Genomic DNA, 18,243 nt, shown 5'->3' with positions numbered 1-18,243 from the left:
CAATACGGCGGCGTTTCACCACAGAACTGTGTTAGCACCCCAGAGCTCCCTGGGTTAGTGAGGTTCCTGCAATTCTCTGTGAGGGTTGGCTGCTTCTTCCTAATCTTCTACTTGTTCTGTGATTTGGCGATTTTACTCGTTGGCGATGGAGGAAAACTCGAAGTTGCCATTGCCAGAAGCGTTCCTCAATTTCCTTAAAGTGAATGGAATTGACCCTTCGATTTATACGGCGAGCGATACTGTACCTCGTTACATAAGGTACCCGAGAAAAGTACTTCCTAGTTTTTATGATTCTGTTGATTTCGTTCTCTTCTGTAAGGTTTTAATTTTTTGGAGTTTTCTGTTAGCTTTTGTAAGTGAAATTTTAACACTTGCAATTTATCGGTATCTTCTGTTTTGGTTAAGGTTGAAACCTGGGAATGAAGCTTTTATAGGAGAAATTGAAGCCGAGATCAAGTGTAAGCTTGAAAAAGTTGATTGGTTGGCTGGTTTTCATTCTCTTCCTCCTGATATTCAGATTGCTAACTCTACAGCATACCAGCAAGGACAGGTTAGGATGAAGAGAACTTTCAAGACACTGCTGTTATACTCATGTTGGTATTGTGATTAACTTGGAAATTTTTGTTTTGGGATAAGTTGACTGGGAAATTATAAGAACCTCTCGTCATGATATCGTCTTTTTCCTTGCAACCTTGGAGCTTTTTATATACTTAAGTAGAATCACACGGTTGTTGGAGTTGTTGCATTTTTCTATCTCTTTGGTGTTTGTTCTTCCTAATTCTGAAAGTTGGTGGAAGTTGATACTGATATTGGATTTTTCATGCATAAGACTTAAAGGTTCTGTTGGTTTTTGTGTCTTCTGCGGATGTGTATTGCATTCATTTGCTTTCGTATGTCATGTTCGTGTTTTTGGTCTTACAGATTTATGGAATTGATGCTGCTTCTGGAGCTGCTGTTTCTGCTTTGGATATCTCACAAGGAGATCATGTCCTTGATCTGTGCGCTGCTCCTGGTGAATAATCTCGTCTTTAACATAGCGTATAAGTTAATCAATTCTTTTTTCCCACTATGGCTTATTAACTGACATGATTTCAAGTTGTAATTTCACTGATTGCTATAACATCTATGTATACAGGGGCTAAACTTTGTATGATACTGGATCTTCTTGGTGATTCGGGTTCTGTAACTGGTGTTGATATTGCAAGACACCGGTTAGCAGCCACTAGAACTATGCTGCAGAAGTATGGGCTTGGTGAGCGGTGCCGACTTTTTGTTGCTGACGGAACCATGTTTTCTCTTGTCCCTGTTAACTTACAATCACCGCTGATATCATGTAAATGTCATCAACCCAGTTAAGAGTTTTGAGATATAACTCATTCAGCCATTGAAGATTTCTATTAGTTGCCGTCAGCCCATTTTTAATGTGTTATCATTCCATCTAGTGTTCTACAGTTGAATCTGCTTCAGAGGATAAGAACAATATATTTGTGGAATGGACTTCAAGGAGACCGTGGAAAGAAAGGAAAAAAGCAGCTAAATTGAGGAAAAATATGGCTTCAAAATCGGTTACAGCAAATAAACATCCTGAACTCATTTTTTATGGGCAGCATTCTGGAGTAGTGGGCCTCAGAAAAAGTGAACTATTTGATGCTGTTTATAGCACTGAAATTTCGCATCGTGGCTATGACAAGGTGAAGATGCGTTTCTCCTTATTTGCACGGACCAATGTGTTTTCTCTAGGATTTCTTTGAAAATAATTTTTCCTCGTCTTGAATTTAAGCATGACTGCTATTCAACTTGGTTCTGCTGAAGTAGACCCCTTTTCCTCTTACTGATTGAAACTCAATTCAGGTCCTGGTGGACGCAGAGTGCACCCATGATGGGTCAATTAGACATATCCAAAAATTTGAGCACTGGGGTTGGACAACTCTCCAACGTCGTGTATTGGATGCAGAGAGAACTGACAGAAGCTTAACCACTCTTCAGGTAACTGTTAATTGATTCATTCTTTTAATATGTACTAGGCAAATTTGTCATTTATGCTGCTATCTGGAATTTCATTCAAAGAAGTTGAATTTTCAAACGAGGGAACATACATGTAGAGCTTAGAAGAAGCTTATCCATCAATGAATCACCCATTTATCCTTGTGATTTGCATCATTATTTTGTATCCACTACACACAAGATGAGATATGTTGTTTCCCCTACAAATTTATGCTTTATCATCTTGCTGGATGATTCTCTGCCACCCCTCGGTGAATAACTTGGCTTCATGGGCAGTTCTTTCCGACCTCTTAACGATAAATTTCTTTGTTTGCAGTTGAAACTCCTAACAAATGGTTTCAGATTGCTTAGACCTGGTGGGTCACTTGTGTACAGCACTTGCAGGTGCAGCCTATTGACATCTCTTGTGTTTTATCAAACACACAGACGCAAGCAGATACACATTTGAATACATGCATGATCATGTCTTCTTATTTATATCTTTTTGGTTAATTAGTCTTACAGTTGCTCAGAATGAAGATGTGGTAGAGCAGTTTCTCAAAGGAAATCCTTCTGCAGGTGGGTTGCCCTGTGGTCTGGAATGTAATTGTGGAATATCTTTAAGTAAATAATTGTTTAATGTTTATACTACTTCCGAAAGTTTTATTTCAAAAAAAAAAAAAATAGTACTTCCTACATTGTAAATTATAATTATATGTCCACATATCACTCTTTAAATTGCGGATGGTTTTGTTGATTCCACTATTTCCTTGAATTTCTGGGTCAATGAATGACTTCATTTATCATCTTTGCATCATCCTTTATTGATATTACTTTATCTTGTCTGGCAGAGTTGCAGGACATAGATGCAGCGAAAGATTGGCCTTGTAAGAAAGGGAAGATACCAAAGACATGGCGGTTTGATCCCCTAACATCACAAACTAGCGGACTTTTTGTAGCAAAATTCAGAAAATTGCCAGTTGAACCAAGGTAGATTCCACCTAATAACTAAAGGTTTTTGCAGTAATGATGACTAATCTGTGTGAAATATAAACTATGTTGTTTTAATTCTCTGTGTGTGTGGAAAAACATAAGATGCACCTTTTCAGGCTTTGTTCTCTGAAGAGGATTTCCCTCCAGTAGGTTTTGAGTTATAGTTGCCTGTTTGTATCGTTTATATATATTGTTGTGATGTTGCAGTCCTCCGTGATGGTGTATGCGAAGACCCATCTATTCCAGCCACTTGACACTAGAGATCCCATCAGACATTTAACATCATTCAAATCTTAGCAGTTGTCCTAAGTATGTCATCTCTGTTTTCTCTCCAATTTCTTCAAAGAGTTACATTTTCATTCTGATGTCCTTAATATGTGTGTGTGTGTGCGCGCGCAGACACACACATCATTTTGCAGAAACGTCATGTACCTCTAAGCGACTAATAGAGGACAAAAGATAAATTATAAGTGGGTTGAATACCAACTTCAATGACTTCTGTACTCACCTTTCACATGTTTTAACATTTTTTTTTTTAATTCACGAAGGATCTAACAATTAATTATGAAGTTGCGTTTGGGTTATTCTCATTTTATATGAATCAAATCTTTATATTAGTATTACAAGGACTATGAACATTATGAAAAGAAACAGGGTTGAAAAATAAATGTAAAATTGAAAATTGAGTTTTTGAACAAAAAATATATATATATTTTGTAAGGACAAAATTTCTTTAATTGAGTAATAATAACATGTTAAAAATCTTACTTAATTTTTTATTTTATTTTTTTAAAAAAAAATATATATATATATATATATATATAAACTTTGTTTGAAAATTTGAAATTTACTCAGTTCATATTCTAAATATGAAAATGTGTGTTTATAAATGAATATTTTAATAGGAATCAAACATTTATAACAGACAAAAACCTTAATGTAGGTTTTTCAGGAACAAGCTTAGTCCGATTCTCAGAAAAAAACAAAAAAACAAAAAAAAAAAACAAGAACAACCTTAATCCAAGTTCATACTAAGGTAATCCTAAAGGCAAGTTTGATCTTGATTAAGAAATATCATAATCAACTAACTATTGTTTAACAACTATACATAAATCTGTATTCACCTTTTCATCACACGCCCACTTGTCTATGGGCTTGCAAACCCTCCTTTCTCTTCGGTCTACGTCTGTTTCTCCCTAAATGACAGAGCAGGCAAAAATTTTCAGAGATGATCGCCACTGCTGCATGTGATGATATAACAGCTCCTCTTGGTAAGAATTTTGGGTCTCTGCCATCCTCTCTTTACATTTCCCTCTCTTTCTCTCCCACTTTCCACCTCCCCAAACACTAAACTCACTTCTTTATTTTCCCCATGCAGTTCACAACTCGGGTGCAGCATCTGGTTCGAGCACGCCATCACAGTGAGTTCAAGATGACTTGCCGGTTGAGCAAGTGGCACTTACGGTGCCCGCCACAAACAATCCCCCTCCCTTCCATCCCTCACATTCCGCACATGAGCTCTGGGAAATTTGGCCTACGTCCTCCTCTCATTCCTCAATTAGTTCTTCTGGTCTCGAAGGGCCCCTCATTGTGTCGTCGATAATGGCGCATATTGCGATGGTTCCCAGGATCACATGGTGGATTCGCTGATCAGCGAGAGGGTGTTCTTCGAGGGGTTGAGGTGGGAGTTCACGCTTAATCCGGAACTTTTTAACATGATGGAGCCCGTGCTGATCGCGATATTGGTGGATACCGGCGCCGGGAACGTGTACGCCATCACATCATCAGTACCGTCAAGATATTATATAGAAAGCGGCTGACTTTCCCGGCGGCATTGCTCGTCTTCATAAATCAAACAGTTCTTTTTTTGGTATGAATGTACCTCTACTGATTTCAGAACCACATGCATTACGACCTAAAGCTTGAAGATGAAAGCATTGAAAACGAATTCTCTATTTAAAAAACATATATATATATATATTAATATTGAAAACGGATTATTAACGGATTAATAAATTAGCATGGCCAACCTTAAATGTGTCATTCGCTAATATCCAATTACCTATTTCAAAAGTTTCCGGTGCAGCTTCTAGCCCGTTGCTATATGGGCTTGGGGCCCGAAATGTCCGCCGCCGCCGGTGATGATGTCGCCGCTCCTCTCTGTAAGATTTTCGTTTTCTCCTTTTTTTTGGTTCTTTCCACTCTCCTCCTGACAAAACACTACGAATTCTACGAATTCTCTCCTTTTTCCACATCTAGTACGCAGAACAGATAGGGCTTCCATTTCGGCTGAGCCGTCACCGGAAGATGAGGAGAACTCACCGGTCGAGCAAGTGGCACTCACGGTGCAAACAACAGATGATCCGTCCCTCCCATCCCTCACGTTTCGCACATGGGTTCTGGGGAGCCTGGCTTGCGTCCTCCTCTCTTTCGTCAACCAGTTCTTTTGGTACCGCAGGGAGCCACTCTCCATCACATCGATTGCGGCCCAGATCGCGGTGGTTCCGCTGGGCCACTTGATGGCCTCGCTGGTCAGCGCTAGAGTCTTCTTCGAAGGGAAGAGATGGGAGTTCAGCCTTAATCCTGGACCTTTCAACCTGAAGGAGCATGTGCTTATTACCATATTGGCAAACGCTGGCGCCGGTAATGTTTACGCTATACACATAGTCAGCGCCATCAAGATCTTTTACAAGAAGCAGTTGACTTTCCCAGCGGCCTTGCTTGTCGTTATAACCACCCAGGTGCTGGGTTTTGGTTGGGCCGGAATTTTTCGGAAGTACCTGGTGGAGCCCGCCACCATGTGGTGGCCTCAGAACCTCGTCCAAGTTTCCCTTTTCAGGTCTGTAAGCTCTAAGCATACTCCTATCGACGTCGTGTCGTATCCGTCTCTTAACTTTACTAATTATCTCTATGTACTGGTTTGATGATGATGATGATGACGACGACAAAATCTTAAAATTACAGAGCATTACATGAGAAAGAGGAGAGGCCCAAGGGTGGATTAACAAGAAACCAGTTTTTCCTCATTGCATTTATTTGTAGCTTTGGTTATTATGCGCTCCCTGGCTACCTCTTCCCAATGTTGACCTCTATGTCATGGATTTGCTGGGTATTCCCTACTTCTGTTATAGCACAACAGTTAGGCTCTGGACTCCATGGATTAGGGGTTGGTGCTATTGGATTTGACTGGTCCAGCATATCCTCTTACCTAGGAAGTCCTCTTGCTAGCCCTTGGTTTGCTACTGCCAATATTGCTGTTGGTTTCGCCCTAGTCACTTATGTCATTACTCCTATTGCTTATTGGTTGAATCTTTTTAAGGCCAGAACTTTCCCCATTTTCTCAGATGGTCTGTTCACATCTACTGGTCAAAAGTACAATATCTCGGCTGTTATAGACTCAAGTTTTCACCTTGACATTCAAGCATATGACCATGAAGGACCACTGTATCTCAGCATCTTCTTTGCTATATACTATGGTGTTGGTTTTGCTTGCCTAACTGCCACTATTTTCCACGTTTTCCTTTTTCATGGAAGGTAGGATGAGCTTTTCCCTGAGAAGATCTTTCTGTTTAGGCTTTATTCAATTAAAATGTTTGTAAGTTGAACTCATTTTTTCAAGGGTATAGAGATATATGGCAGCTAAGTAAGTCTGCATTCCAAGAGAAGAAGGTGGATGTGCATACAAGGCTTATGAGGAGATATAAGCAAGTACCTGAATGGTGGTTCATATGCTTACTTTTGGTGAACATTGCAGCAACTTTGTTTACATGCCAATACTACAATGTTCAACTCCAATTGCCATTGTGGGGCATCTTGCTTGCATGTGGTCTTGCCATGTTCTTCACTCTTCCTGTTGGAGTAATCGCTGCTACAACAAATCAGGTACTTTTCCATGCTCTTTCTAGGATTCTATACTGTGAGGTTATTATTATTATTATTATTATTATTATTATTGGATTTAGGATCCTCTTTCTGTTCCTTGTGGCATTTGTCTATTATTAGCTTCGAGTAAATTCCACTGACATGTAAACTTAAAATCCTTTGGTCACTTTCATGTTTTAACGTAGGATATATTTTCCTTTTTATACACAGACACCAGCTCTGAATGTGATCACAGAGTACATCATGGGGTATATTTATCCAGGATACCCTGTTGCTAACATATGCTTTAAAGTGTATGGATATATAAGTATGAAACAAGGCCTTACATTTTTGCAAGACTTCAAGCTTGGTCATTACATGAAGATTCCCCCTAGGGCCATGTTTGTTGCACAGGTTAGTCTCTGTTGTTACCCTGTTTGCACCTACAATGGAAGGAAAAAACAAAAATGTCAATGTATTTACAACATCTTTCTAATACTTACATATTTTCATCAGGTGGTTGGCACAATTATATCAGCTTTAGTTCATTTAGGAACGACGTGGTGGCTTATGAGCACAATTCCAGACATATGTGATAGAGAATTGCTTCCAGCAGGCAGCCCGTGGACATGCCCTGGTGACCATGTATTCTATGATGCTTCTGTTATATGGGGTTTGATTGGTCCTTATCGAATATTTGGAAAGCTAGGCTACTACTCGTCAATCAATTGGTTCTTTCTAGTTGGGGCTGTTGCACCTATTTTAGTTTTGGTGGCTCAAAAGACCTTTCCAAACAAGCATTGGATTAAACTTATTACTATGCCTGTGCTCCTGGGTGCAACAATCAACATGCCGCCAGCTACTGCTGTCAACTTCACTAGTTGGGTTCTTATTGCGTTCTTCTCAGGCTTCATTGCTTATAGATATTATCGTGAATGGTGGAGTCGCCACAACTATGTGTTATCTGGGGCACTTGATGCTGGATTGGCCTTCATGGCAGTATTGCTATACATGTGCTTGGGGATGAATCATGTTAGCTTTGACTGGTGGGGAACTCACCCTGATGGATGCCCGTTGGCTTCTTGTCCAACTACTACAGGTGTTATAGTTAAAGGCTGCCCAATTTTCTGAGTGGAACAGAAGTAGGTGTTGGATCAAACTTCTAAAATTGTTTTCTTTGAATAATCCTTTGTAGATTTTATAAATAGAAATAATGATGATGTAAGTTACTATATTAAATTGTAAATTACAATGTAATGGTTTTGGATGATTGTTCACTTTATGCATTGTCAGTAAAATTTGAACTGTAATTAAGAAGCAAGATGGATAATCTGCAGTTACATGCACATATACATGATGTTCTTTCTCTGTACTGTAAACGATGAAACTTTGTGCTGAATCAGTTGGGAGAGAGCCAATATTTGGCTATTTCCATTCAATTGACTTCTCAAATTCTTGATGCTTAAAGCTGATGAATCCAGGGGTTCTTGCTGTTTTGGAAGCTGTAATTGATGTTCACTCACTTGAGTTTCTGTGACTTTTCACATAATAGATTGATTATTTCTTTTCCTCTTATCAGCTTGAATATATTATATAATACCACCATATTAGGTTGAAAAATCTATATTTTTAAGTTCAATGATAATCTCTTACCAAACCAGCTTCATCGGGACCCACCATCTGGCGGCTGTTTTTCCATATAATACTATAGCAGTCAGCCAACTGGTAGCAGAATTGTAAAACCAGGGTCTACCCACAATCTTTTAATTCAATTTATTTGGCCACATCCAAGGCAGAACAAAAGAGTATAAATTATATGCTTTTTACCTCCAAAACCCAAAAGCAACCGTTGTTAGAAACTCATTTCCTAGTAGTCTTTTCTTTTAAATGCTTATGATTATGGCTCTCTTCTTGTCATCTTTAACTTCTGCAGGAAAATGGTTAGGATTTGTCACTGCCATTTGGGTTCAAGCAATTTGTGGCAATAACTACACATTTTCTAACTACTCAGATGCGTTGAAGTCTCTAATGGCTCTTACCCAGTTGGAGCTCAATAATCTGTCGGTTGCCAAAGATGTTGGAAAGGCCTTTGGCGTCTTCTCTGGTCTTGCTTCAGATTATTTGCCAACCTCAGTTATACTCATCATTGGATCTCTGGAAGGGCTTATTGGATATGGAGCTCAATGGCTTGTTGTCAGCCAACGAATTTCTCCTCTCCCCTATTGGCAGGTGAGAACTAAGGATTCTATTTTCCAGAATCTATAGAACTCTGTTCATTAATGACGACCAACTTAAATCCCATCTTAGTTAACCAGAATTGCAGAATAATGTTTCTAATTTACAAGATCACATATGTTTTTTATGTGCCAGTTTATTGTCTTACATAATCTCTTCTGTCACAGATGTGTATATTTCTTTGCATGGGGGGCAACAGCACGACATGGATGAACACAGCAGTTCTAGTTACGTGCATGAGAAACTTCCCCAAAAATCGAGGTCCTGTCTCCGGAATCCTCAAGGGTTATGTGGGGCTCAGCACTGCAATCTTCACAGATATCTCTACGGCACTCTTCTCCTCTAACCCCTCACCATTTCTCCTCATGCTTGCACTTATCCCTGCTGTCATTTGCCTCCTTGCTGCACTTTTTCTCCATGAAGCTGCACCAGCTTCAAATCCTCAAGAAGACAAACAAGAATCTCAGTTTTTCCGAATATTCAATGTCATCGCCATCGTTGTAGCCATCTACCTATTAGCCTTTGACATCACTGGAAGCCACGGTCACCTTTTGTCTATGATGTTTGCAGGAGGACTTCTTGTCTTACTGGCTTCTCCATTGATTGTCCCATTTTATGCACTTCTGTATAAATCAAGATCTAGCTCTGATATTGAGCAAGCAATAAAACAACCATTGCTAGTTGATCAAAGAGCTGCAGGGGGACAAGAAGACAAAATAAAGATAGTAAATGAAGATCTCAAAGTGGAGAAAGTTGATCAAACAAAACGGAAACCGTCAATTGGAGAGGATCACACCATTTTTGAAATGATGCAGACACTTGATTTCTGGATTCTGTTCATGTCATTTCTTTGTGGTGTGGGAACAGGAATGTGTGTGATCAATAACATGGCACAGATGGGGTTGGCACTTGGATTCGCTGATGTATCTGTTTTAGTTTCTTTAACCAGCATCTGGGGCTTCTTTGGTCGCATTTTCTCTGGCTTATTATCGGAGTACTACATGAGGTAATACCTATTTCCCCTTCCATCTACTTTTGACTTCCTGCTGCTGATTCCTAAGGACATTTTATATGATTTTGCAGGAAGTATGGAACACCTAGGCTGGTATGGAATGCAGCTTCTGAAATTCTAATGGCTGTAGGATTCATTATCATGGCTTTAGCCTTGCCAGGATCTCTATACATTGGTTCAATTCTAGTAGGCATATGCTATGGAGTCCGCCTGACAATAACAGTGGCAGTTGCCTCAGAACTATTTGGACTCAAATTCTACGGTCTTCTCTACAACATTCTCATCCTTAACCTTCCATTGGGTTCATTCCTCTTCTCTGGTTTGCTTGCCGGATACTTGTATGATGCTCAAGCCACTGCCTCAGGGGATGGAAGTAACACTTGTGTTGGAGCTCATTGTTATTGTCTTGTGTTCTTAATCATGGCTGTTACATGTATTGTTGGGTTTGGATTGGATATGTTATTGACAATTAGAACCAAGAATGTTTATCGCAGGTATCATGCCGATAAGAAGTCTGCTTTTGCTGCAACCGAAGCCATCTTGGAAAAGTCATGACAGGTTGGCTACTCAAAAGTTCAAACTTGGTTCAAGTCTTGGCTGCTTGGTTCTTTTCCTTCTTGTGAGAGGAAAATGGGTCTTATAGTGAAGAGTTTTCTATCCATGAATTTCCCTTTTTTTAGGGGAATTTTTTTATACCCGCAATTTTGTTGGATCAACAATGTGAAATGGGTAAATTTAGTTGTAATAGTTTTAGTGGAATGTGTATTTGTAATTGATAAATTTACTTTATCTAAGAACTGTAATTGTTCATCATCCTTTTATGACCTGCAATCCAAAAAAATTTGGTAGAAATATTTTGATTTTTGATTAAAAAAAAAAAAAAAGTAGTTATAAAAATTATTATTACTTTTTATTATAAAAATACTTTTGAGATGTAAAAAGTAAAATCAAAACTTGAGTTTAGATATAATATTTTGTAATTGAACTCACTTCTTTGGATCCAATTCAATATGGTTTCTTGCTGAAGTACGGATTTGTGTTGGTAGGAAAAATAAGGGCGGGTTGAGGCAGGTGTTGGTTTAGTCTTCTAAAATTTGTCTGAACCTATCTCTATATGTATGTATATATATATATATATATTTATATTTATATTATGATGATATATTATATTATTTTAAATACAAATAAATATATTTTTAATTTTTTTAATAATATAAGTATAATATAATTATGATAATAAATAAACTAACTATGTGGAGACAAATTCAAATTTATTTCCCATAAAAGATGGATCATGTTCGAATTTGGTAAAACTCGTTCCAGACCCACCTTCATCTCCAGCCCTCTCATTACTGGTTTGATTTTGTTCGGCCGAGCATAACCCACATGACGAGGCTGCCAAACCCGGCTCATGGACTATGTTGTCCAAGCTGAGCTGAACTTGAACCGTACAATTTGGGCCTAGGAGCTTTTGATGGCTCTAGACAATTCTGAAGATGGCAAAATCAGTGTAGGTCCGACCAGTAGTATGAACCGTCTCGCTGTACGTGCCTCCTCGTTTTTTCCATTCCTTGTTTTCGCCACCATTTTCGGAGAAGCAATACACGACGAGAAAGCAGCTCGCCGCGAGCAAAAGCAGAAAGAATAAACAATGGAAGCCCCCCCAAAACCATCCTCCCTCAGATGGAAGATCCTTCGCCAAGCTCTTCTTCGTAAATCTGGTAACTTCTTTCCTGCTAAAGAAAACGTGACAGTTTTTTCGTTTTCCGTTACTCCATCACTTAATCATGCATACACAATCAGTGATCTTGATCCATGTTAAAAGTTCATGAATCTCTTTCTTTTCACAGATGAGCAGTCTCAAACAGGAATTAAGCGCATTTCGAGGAAGACAGCTCAAGGATTCAACTTGATTCCATGTCAGCTTGTGGACACCGTTCCTTCTTCGTTTTCTTCGAGATTGGAGAGTTCTAAAGAAGCCTGTTTTTGTTACACTTTACCCACTGATGGATCCCCCAAGCTTTACCTGACGTGAGCTCGAGTTATTTGTCCTTCGAATTCCGTGGCGCATTTCGTCGAACATGTGCTCAACACTAGAAACTGACCTGTAGCATTGCTCTTCTTAAGTGCATTTTGTGATTCCATAGAGATGTTATTTACAGCTCTTCTTTAAGAAACAATTAGCATGGCACGATTTGGGAACTGATGATCGGTTGCTAAATATGGAAACTTTTGTTTTGCAGGCAAAGAGTTGATAATTGTGCGGAGCTCAGGGATTTCGAGGCCTGTAATCAATACAATATTGACAACACTGGACTTGTCTGTAAGTGATCTTCTCATTCACACTGGCTATGTTGAACAAATCAAGAATTTTGCAAATTTAATTTAGAAATTGACTCCTACATTAGTAAGGAAAGAGAGAAAATTTTATTGTGAATGGATAAAGAATAACTTCATGTAGAATTTCCATTGAAATTCGAACAGTTTATTCTAGATATCAATAAAATTCAGAGTAAATTGCAACTTTATTTGGAATTCAACTCAAGATTTATCATTTTTAACGGAATTTTCATTGTAGCATAGTTAAATTAGGTGTAAATTTCTAAACAAATTTCACAAAATAAATCATTTGTTTCAAACATAGTGATGCAAAATGAATAGCGCTTAAACTAATTTGTCATTCGGATAATTTAGAAACAGAGGAAATTTGAGTGAAAAACAAAAGAATATAGATAGTCTAGAGAAAATTAAGGATCAAGGCGAAGGAATATAAGGAGAAGTAAGATGAACAAGATAGATTAAAAAAAATAAGAACTCAAGAAAAAAACACAAAAAGACATAGTAGGGAAAAAAACTCAAACAAATTCTTAATTCATCATCGTTTATTCTTTTTGTTTGTAGCTACTAGCCTACATGTAGATACTGATTACAAGTAATATAAAAAAATTACAAAAGAATACAAAAGATTATAATTTTTAATTAAAAACTTCAAGTATGGATAAAAACTGGACTTTCATACCAATTGATGCAGGATGAACAACGATTAAAATAACTTGGTGAGAAAGAAAAGAAGATAGATAGGTAAAAAAGAAACTAGGGATCAAGGTAAACAAATATAGGGAAAGGTAGAACAAATGAGATATATTAGATAAAATGACAACCAGTAGAAACAAATACAATAAAAAGATAATAGGGATAAAACTCAGTCAAAATAATTCTTAATTCATCATCACCTATCCTCTTCTTAAATACGATTAATAAGAAAAATTATAAAAGAGAAAATCTAAAAGATTCTAATTCCTGTAATACTTACTTTTCTTAAATAGGAAACTAAAATGTTATAATGGTAAATAAACCTAAATAAACTAAGTAACTTAAAAATACAAAACAATAATAATATTTATTACGAAAAACAGCTTCTTTAATTGAAAATTTGTTCGAAAGTAATATATTCTTGTCCTGCATCAAATAGCCTAAAAAGCAGGATCTGAATGAGAGAAAGGCCCATTTTCTTGTGTTTTATAGTTTTTATGAGCTGCAAGTCTTTGTTTTGTTTTCATTAAAAGGGATTTAGACTCCCTTTCATTGTTTCAAAAAGCAAGTGGATTTTGTCTCTGATTCATCATATGAATACAAGACAGAAATAAGTTGTTTGCTGACTAGTTGGGAAATTTTATGGTTTAACTAAGAGTCCCTTTCTTTATAATTGTAATGAAATTAGAAGAAAAAATAAGCAACCTATAGCACCTGTAAAGCTGGAACTCTTGTTCTTTGTTCCATGAAGATCTTCATCTTCCTTAGGATATTTCAAGGTGGTGGGAGGAACCCTGAACCCACCTCTAATTTAATTGGTTTGATTTAAAAGAAAATGTAGGGTGTTTTTATCTATAATATTGCTCCGTACATCTGCATGACCTTTCCACACTCAAAGATGCATATCAAATCATTAAGATTGTGGCCTAGAGGTTAGGTGGTATTTGCTCGCATTACTAAGTGTTTAGATTTGTATTGAATCAGCTTCACGAGTTACTCTCAGGTGTCATATGCATGAAAATTAGATGATGCTAACTGGTAATTGGTTACTTTGTTATTGATAATGCTTGGTGGTAAATAAAATTAAAAATGTTCTTATTGTGCAGGTCAGTGGCCTTCAGAAGGTGTCCTTGCTTACTTTTGCATGTCACATGCAGAATTATTCAGGTCAGTGAGGTAGTGTTATCTTGTTTCAGTTTGCTCTTGTCAAGAAGTTGTTCGCTTGTAACTGACTAGGGATGTCGTTTTGCAGTTCAGTTTCATTAATTGCACTAGCACTTTTTATGTTTAAATTAAAGTGTCCTTTCTTTAATGTTCCAGGTCTAAACGAATAATTGAGCTTGGATCAGGATATGGATTAGCTGGAATAGTTATTGCTGCTGCCACTGAGGCATTACAAGTTACAATCTCAGATGGAAATCCTCAAGTAGTTGATTGTATCCTTTTGGGTTTGTCAAGAAAATTAATATGTAAAGAAAATAAATTATTTTTGTCTTACATATGGCATAACATAGAATTTGTCATAATTAAATATTGATTAGTCAAACACTTTCTTTGTGACTTCCATGTTTGTTGATTGATTATCTAGCAAAGTGAAGTTTTTTCAAATGAAAAACTGTGCTACTTCATAGTAGACTGCAGAGTCTTGTTAACAGGTAATGACCAGGCCTAAGACGTGGAAGGTATGATTTGTGTGGAAGAGTAATATTGAAGCAAATTTCAGTTTTCATTTAAGTTCTGATGGATGCAGAACTTATTTCTGACATCACAGAATTATGATGATGAGAGCTTCCCTCAATATTAGGTCTTCCTTGTCATGATTCTGAGTTGATTAGTTTAGCCTCATACAGTAGCCACTCTATGATTGCCTTGAATTAAGTAACTTCACCCAATTGTTTTGATGGATGCAGGAATTATTTTTATGTTGCTTAATTATGCTGACGGAATACATCCTTAATTTTCATCATTATTTTATATCATGATTCTTGGTTGCTTTTGCTGGGGTATGTAGACACTCATGATTGTTATGGGATTTCCTTACCTGGAATCGCCCTTTCATTTCTTTCTGGTATTTTGTGCGGATTCATATTGGAGGTTCTTAACATTCAGATATTCAGCATAATATAAATGTCAATTCTGGGGCCTTTGGTGCCACAAGAGTGATGGCAATGACATTGCACTGGAATCAGGAAGAAATTTCAAATATCTCTAACAGTTTTGATGTCATTGTGGCAAGTGACTGGTAATTCCTATTCTTTCTTCATGTCCATCTTAGAACTGACATCTATCATGCTTGTACTTTCTGCTAAGATATGAAAAGAAAGAGGGTCACTGAGCACTATGAAGCAGTATTTCTTACCATGGAATATGCTGCAAGTGCTTCATTATTGTCAATGGGATACTTCTATTATTGCATAAAGAAAGGTTATGGTTTATATGGCACTTAAACAATCATTACGTGTAAGTGCTAATCTTAACAGATCTAATCATTGCATGTAAGCAGCTATTCACATCCCCATATTTATCTTTTGCTGAACCTTGTTTCTTTTGCATTCAACATTTTTGCAACCGAATTAATTAGATGTTTGGGTGATCAAAAATCATCTTTAACCCAAAGTTTTTAGTGGCGGAAGATGTCTAGGTATCTATGTCTCTTCATTGGTTGACAGAGGGCACTTGCGCCGTTTCCTTAAAGCATGAATGTTCACATGCAGGCACATGATGATGTGATTTTCTTACTGTTATGATAATTTTTTCTTTTTGGTTTGTTTTGCTGAAATTGGCGGGTCATATCCACAGCATATTTTTCAAGGAATTTCACAAAAGCCTTGCTAGAATCATCAAAATCTTGCTGAAAGATGCGGGACCCTCTGAAGCCATATTTTTCAGCCCCAAAAGAGGTGACTCATTAGACAAGTTTCTTGTAGAAGCTAAAGAAAATGGGTTGCGGGTCAGTATAACAGAGCTCTATGACGTGGAAATTTGGAGGCGTCATGAGGGTTTCATGAACGGTGATGACTCCTGGCCCAGCTATGAGAAGGATCACTGTTACCCTTTATTAATCAGAATTACGCGGTGACCCTTTGGTGGCTCTTATCTCTTTAATCATCTGCAAGTAACTGAAGTATACAGATTTCACACCTGGGAGATCTTTTGTTTACTATTCACCTTGGGAGGAAACTTGAGATTGAATGAAAATCTGGAGCAACTTCATATCTCAACAAAACTATCATAGCTTGCATCATGTTTACTAGTAAATTCATTAAAAATGTAATTTGAAATGTGCATTTAATGAATTTAAGGGTAAAGAGATATACAAATTATGATGACTTGATACTATCTATAAGATTTGATTATCGAGCAGCCAATATAAATGGCTGGCAGGAACGATTGACTAGCCTTAGTTCCATAACATAGAAATTCTCATGTACAGAAATGCCCTCGATACTCTTGTAAAGCTTCTCTCTGTTGGCAGTACCAATACGTAATGTAGGTCCTGCCGATCAGTGGTTGCTTTCTCTGATTGATCTAAATTTATTCTTGATTTCCTTTTGGAGTTAATATAAGTGAGTGCACTGCAACTTTTTTAAGAAGATTCCTTATCTTCCTTACAGCATCAAAGCTTTTAGACATCACTCATCAGTAAACAAAGACTCTAGACCTAAAGGATGATGCAGAACAACGTCAAAAGCTATCTGATTCTCCGTGGATAGACTAAACTAGCATTTTAATTTTGTCAGTAGAAAATCTGCTATGTGCTTTTCATTTTTTATCTCCTGGTTACGAACGTGTGCTGTCTGCAACTTCAACTTCAAGGAACTGACAATGGCTTCCGCTTGAATTCTTATCCGACAGAAACCAAACTGCATTCTCGCAGCAATTTGGTTCCACAAGATCTTCGCAGGCCTCTTCAAGATTATGCAGACTTTTCTTGAAATAGATTTGATTTGGTTATGGTTTAACCGAGTAAAGACGTAATTTTGAGTCTTTAAAAAATTGATAGTTCTTTATTCGTAACAGTTTGATAATTTTCTACTTACACGAAAAGTTATAGATTTAAATCGAATTATATGTCTTTATCAGAATGCTATTATTATTATTAGATACACAATTTTTGCCAAGATTAGTCAAAATTCTCTTTCGATTTACCCTTCACATCATATATAACAGCAATACATTTCATTTCTATATTTCTTCTGTAAGTATACTCCATTCACATCTCTCTTTTCATCAGTACCCCCCCCAAAAAAAAAAAAAAGCACTGAAAATGAACAGCAATCATCTCTTATCTTCAAAGAAGAAAGTGGCTAGCCCCCACACAAGTTGGTGAAGAATCAATTTTCATTATGCATTACCTTGATAATAATTATTTTTTAAAATCATATTATTAAAAAAAAAAAATCACCAGTAATTTTTTTTAAAAAAAAAAATATCAAATAACCCAAAATAAAAAAAAAATTTTTTAAAAAAGTAATGTGATTAGAAATAGAATCTGATAGGGTCGGCAATTTGGAAGTTTTCCTTTGTTGGCTTATTTGGCTTTGTTTCATTCTCTAATAAACAGTGATGTGCAGCATAACATTTTCTTAGACATCTCAATCCAACCTTTCACATGTTATGTACATTTCGATTGTCACACACCACCCAACTCATCATATTCTTTTTCTCCTTCACTCATAATTCATGCTTTTTATATGCATGTAAAATTGACCACAACATTTTCTGTTTGGGAAGAGAAATCATGAAATTGTTAAGTGATAATTTTGAAAACGAAAATCGGCTTCTCTTTTATAAATGAAAATAAAGGAGGATTCGTTTTTATCCATTCACATTTCAAAAACATCTTCTTCCCCAAATTTAAAAGAGAATGAAACGACTTGGGTGATTGACTTTTTTTTTTTTCAAAAAATATTTATTCATCTATTAATCAGTTGATACATAAACATCAATTATAATATAATATAATAAACCAATATAAAAATCCAATTAGATTTGAATTTATAATTTTTATAAATAAATGAATATACCAACTATTTAAAAATATATATATTTTAAAAAATATAATTTTATTTTTATTATATTCATAATTTTCTCTCTCTATTCGTATGAAAATAAAAATTAAAAAA

At 36.7% G+C, this 18,243-nt stretch overlaps 4 protein-coding genes across 13 annotated transcripts; all 4 read left to right on the top strand.

Annotated features, from left to right (window-relative positions):
- Positions 1 to 8: 8 nt before the first annotated feature.
- Positions 9 to 6,473, top strand: LOC110822388 (S-adenosyl-L-methionine-dependent methyltransferases superfamily protein). 4 transcript variants are annotated; one of them, XR_015818315.1, is made up of 11 exons: positions 9 to 258; positions 406 to 550; positions 922 to 1,012; positions 1,136 to 1,351; positions 1,453 to 1,691; positions 1,852 to 1,986; positions 2,321 to 2,388; positions 2,501 to 2,562; positions 2,835 to 2,973; positions 3,184 to 3,285; positions 6,321 to 6,473. XR_015818315.1 is itself a non-coding variant. In XM_022052497.2 (10 exons), the coding sequence occupies exons 1-10, from the start codon at positions 146 to 148 to the stop codon at positions 3,191 to 3,193; spliced, it is 1,200 nt and encodes a 399-aa protein (XP_021908189.1). In that variant the 5' UTR covers positions 9 to 145; the 3' UTR covers positions 3,194 to 3,560. The 4 variants fall into 4 exon arrangements, 2 of the variants coding, with proteins under 2 accessions (XP_021908189.1, XP_021908188.1); XR_002541250.2 differs by lacking the exon at positions 6,321 to 6,473 and adding an exon at positions 3,376 to 3,560; XM_022052497.2 differs by lacking the exon at positions 6,321 to 6,473 and having other exon boundaries at positions 1,136 to 1,333; positions 3,184 to 3,560.
- Positions 3,814 to 8,911, top strand: LOC110822386 (oligopeptide transporter 7-like). 5 transcript variants are annotated; one of them, XM_088217436.1, is made up of 8 exons: positions 3,814 to 4,247; positions 4,355 to 4,846; positions 5,063 to 5,138; positions 5,236 to 5,815; positions 5,941 to 6,510; positions 6,603 to 6,858; positions 7,069 to 7,251; positions 7,354 to 8,158. In XM_088217436.1, exons 3-8 carry the CDS (start codon positions 5,081 to 5,083, stop codon positions 7,966 to 7,968), a joined length of 2,262 nt encoding a protein of 753 aa, XP_088073562.1. In that variant the 5' UTR covers positions 3,814 to 4,247; positions 4,355 to 4,846; positions 5,063 to 5,080; the 3' UTR covers positions 7,969 to 8,158. The 5 variants fall into 5 exon arrangements, with proteins under 5 accessions (XP_088073562.1, XP_088073561.1, XP_088073559.1 ...); XM_088217435.1 differs by having other exon boundaries at positions 5,051 to 5,138; XM_088217433.1 differs by lacking the exons at positions 3,814 to 4,247; positions 4,355 to 4,846 and adding an exon at positions 8,771 to 8,911 and having other exon boundaries at positions 4,893 to 5,138; positions 7,354 to 7,979.
- LOC110822387 (protein NUCLEAR FUSION DEFECTIVE 4-like) lies at positions 8,280 to 10,936 on the top strand. The gene is made up of 3 exons (XM_022052494.2): positions 8,280 to 9,066; positions 9,240 to 10,078; positions 10,156 to 10,936. Exons 1-3 carry the CDS (start codon positions 8,725 to 8,727, stop codon positions 10,637 to 10,639), a joined length of 1,665 nt encoding a protein of 554 aa, XP_021908186.2. The 5' UTR covers positions 8,280 to 8,724; the 3' UTR covers positions 10,640 to 10,936.
- Positions 10,937 to 11,384: 448 nt separating this feature from the next.
- LOC110822202 (S-adenosyl-L-methionine-dependent methyltransferases superfamily protein) lies at positions 11,385 to 16,683 on the top strand. Of its 3 annotated transcripts, XM_088217437.1 has the most exons (8): positions 11,385 to 11,805; positions 11,935 to 12,115; positions 12,328 to 12,407; positions 14,224 to 14,284; positions 14,438 to 14,553; positions 15,227 to 15,359; positions 15,742 to 15,843; positions 15,917 to 16,055. In XM_088217437.1, the coding sequence occupies exons 1-7, from the start codon at positions 11,736 to 11,738 to the stop codon at positions 15,815 to 15,817; spliced, it is 717 nt and encodes a 238-aa protein (XP_088073563.1). In that variant the 5' UTR covers positions 11,385 to 11,735; the 3' UTR covers positions 15,818 to 15,843; positions 15,917 to 16,055. The 3 variants fall into 3 exon arrangements, with proteins under 3 accessions (XP_088073563.1, XP_088073564.1, XP_021907918.2); XM_088217438.1 differs by lacking the exon at positions 15,917 to 16,055 and having other exon boundaries at positions 11,387 to 11,805; positions 15,751 to 15,843; XM_022052226.2 differs by lacking the exon at positions 15,742 to 15,843 and having other exon boundaries at positions 11,390 to 11,805; positions 15,917 to 16,683.
- Positions 16,684 to 18,243: the final 1,560 nt, after the last annotated feature.

The sequence above is a fragment of the Carica papaya genome, chromosome 4 (genome assembly GCF_054855325.1).
Source record: "Carica papaya isolate Zhongbai chromosome 4, ASM5485532v1, whole genome shotgun sequence".
NCBI lineage: Eukaryota > Viridiplantae > Streptophyta > Magnoliopsida > Brassicales > Caricaceae > Carica > Carica papaya.
Note: the sequence above shows the minus strand (reverse complement) of the source record. Positions and strands in the feature narration are given on the sequence as shown.

Bases quoted from the DNA above. Each gene is read 5' to 3' on its own strand.
- LOC110822388 (XM_022052496.2), top strand. From the start codon at position 146: ATGGAGGAAAACTCGAAGTTGCCATTGCCAGAAGCGTTCCTCAATTTC. The intron at 1,352-1,452 runs GTTAAGAGTTTT...AGTGTTCTACAG, and splicing joins ATGTAAATGTCATCAACCCA to TTGAATCTGCTTCAGAGGAT. The intron at 1,692-1,851 runs GTGAAGATGCGT...AACTCAATTCAG, and splicing joins CGCATCGTGGCTATGACAAG to GTCCTGGTGGACGCAGAGTG.
- LOC110822386 (XM_088217433.1), top strand. From the start codon at position 5,012: ATGTGTCATTCGCTAATATCCAATTACCTATTTCAAAAGTTTCCGGTG. The intron at 6,511-6,602 runs GTAGGATGAGCT...TCAAGGGTATAG, and splicing joins GTTTTCCTTTTTCATGGAAG to AGATATATGGCAGCTAAGTA. The intron at 6,859-7,068 runs GTACTTTTCCAT...TTTTATACACAG, and splicing joins TCGCTGCTACAACAAATCAG to ACACCAGCTCTGAATGTGAT.
- LOC110822387 (XM_022052494.2), top strand. From the start codon at position 8,725: ATGCTTATGATTATGGCTCTCTTCTTGTCATCTTTAACTTCTGCAGGA. The intron at 9,067-9,239 runs GTGAGAACTAAG...CTTCTGTCACAG, and splicing joins CTCCTCTCCCCTATTGGCAG to ATGTGTATATTTCTTTGCAT. The intron at 10,079-10,155 runs GTAATACCTATT...ATGATTTTGCAG, and splicing joins TTATCGGAGTACTACATGAG to GAAGTATGGAACACCTAGGC.
- LOC110822202 (XM_022052226.2), top strand. From the start codon at position 11,736: ATGGAAGCCCCCCCAAAACCATCCTCCCTCAGATGGAAGATCCTTCGC. The intron at 11,806-11,934 runs GTAACTTCTTTC...TTCTTTTCACAG, and splicing joins AGCTCTTCTTCGTAAATCTG to ATGAGCAGTCTCAAACAGGA. The intron at 15,360-15,916 runs GTAATTCCTATT...TCATATCCACAG, and splicing joins GTCATTGTGGCAAGTGACTG to CATATTTTTCAAGGAATTTC.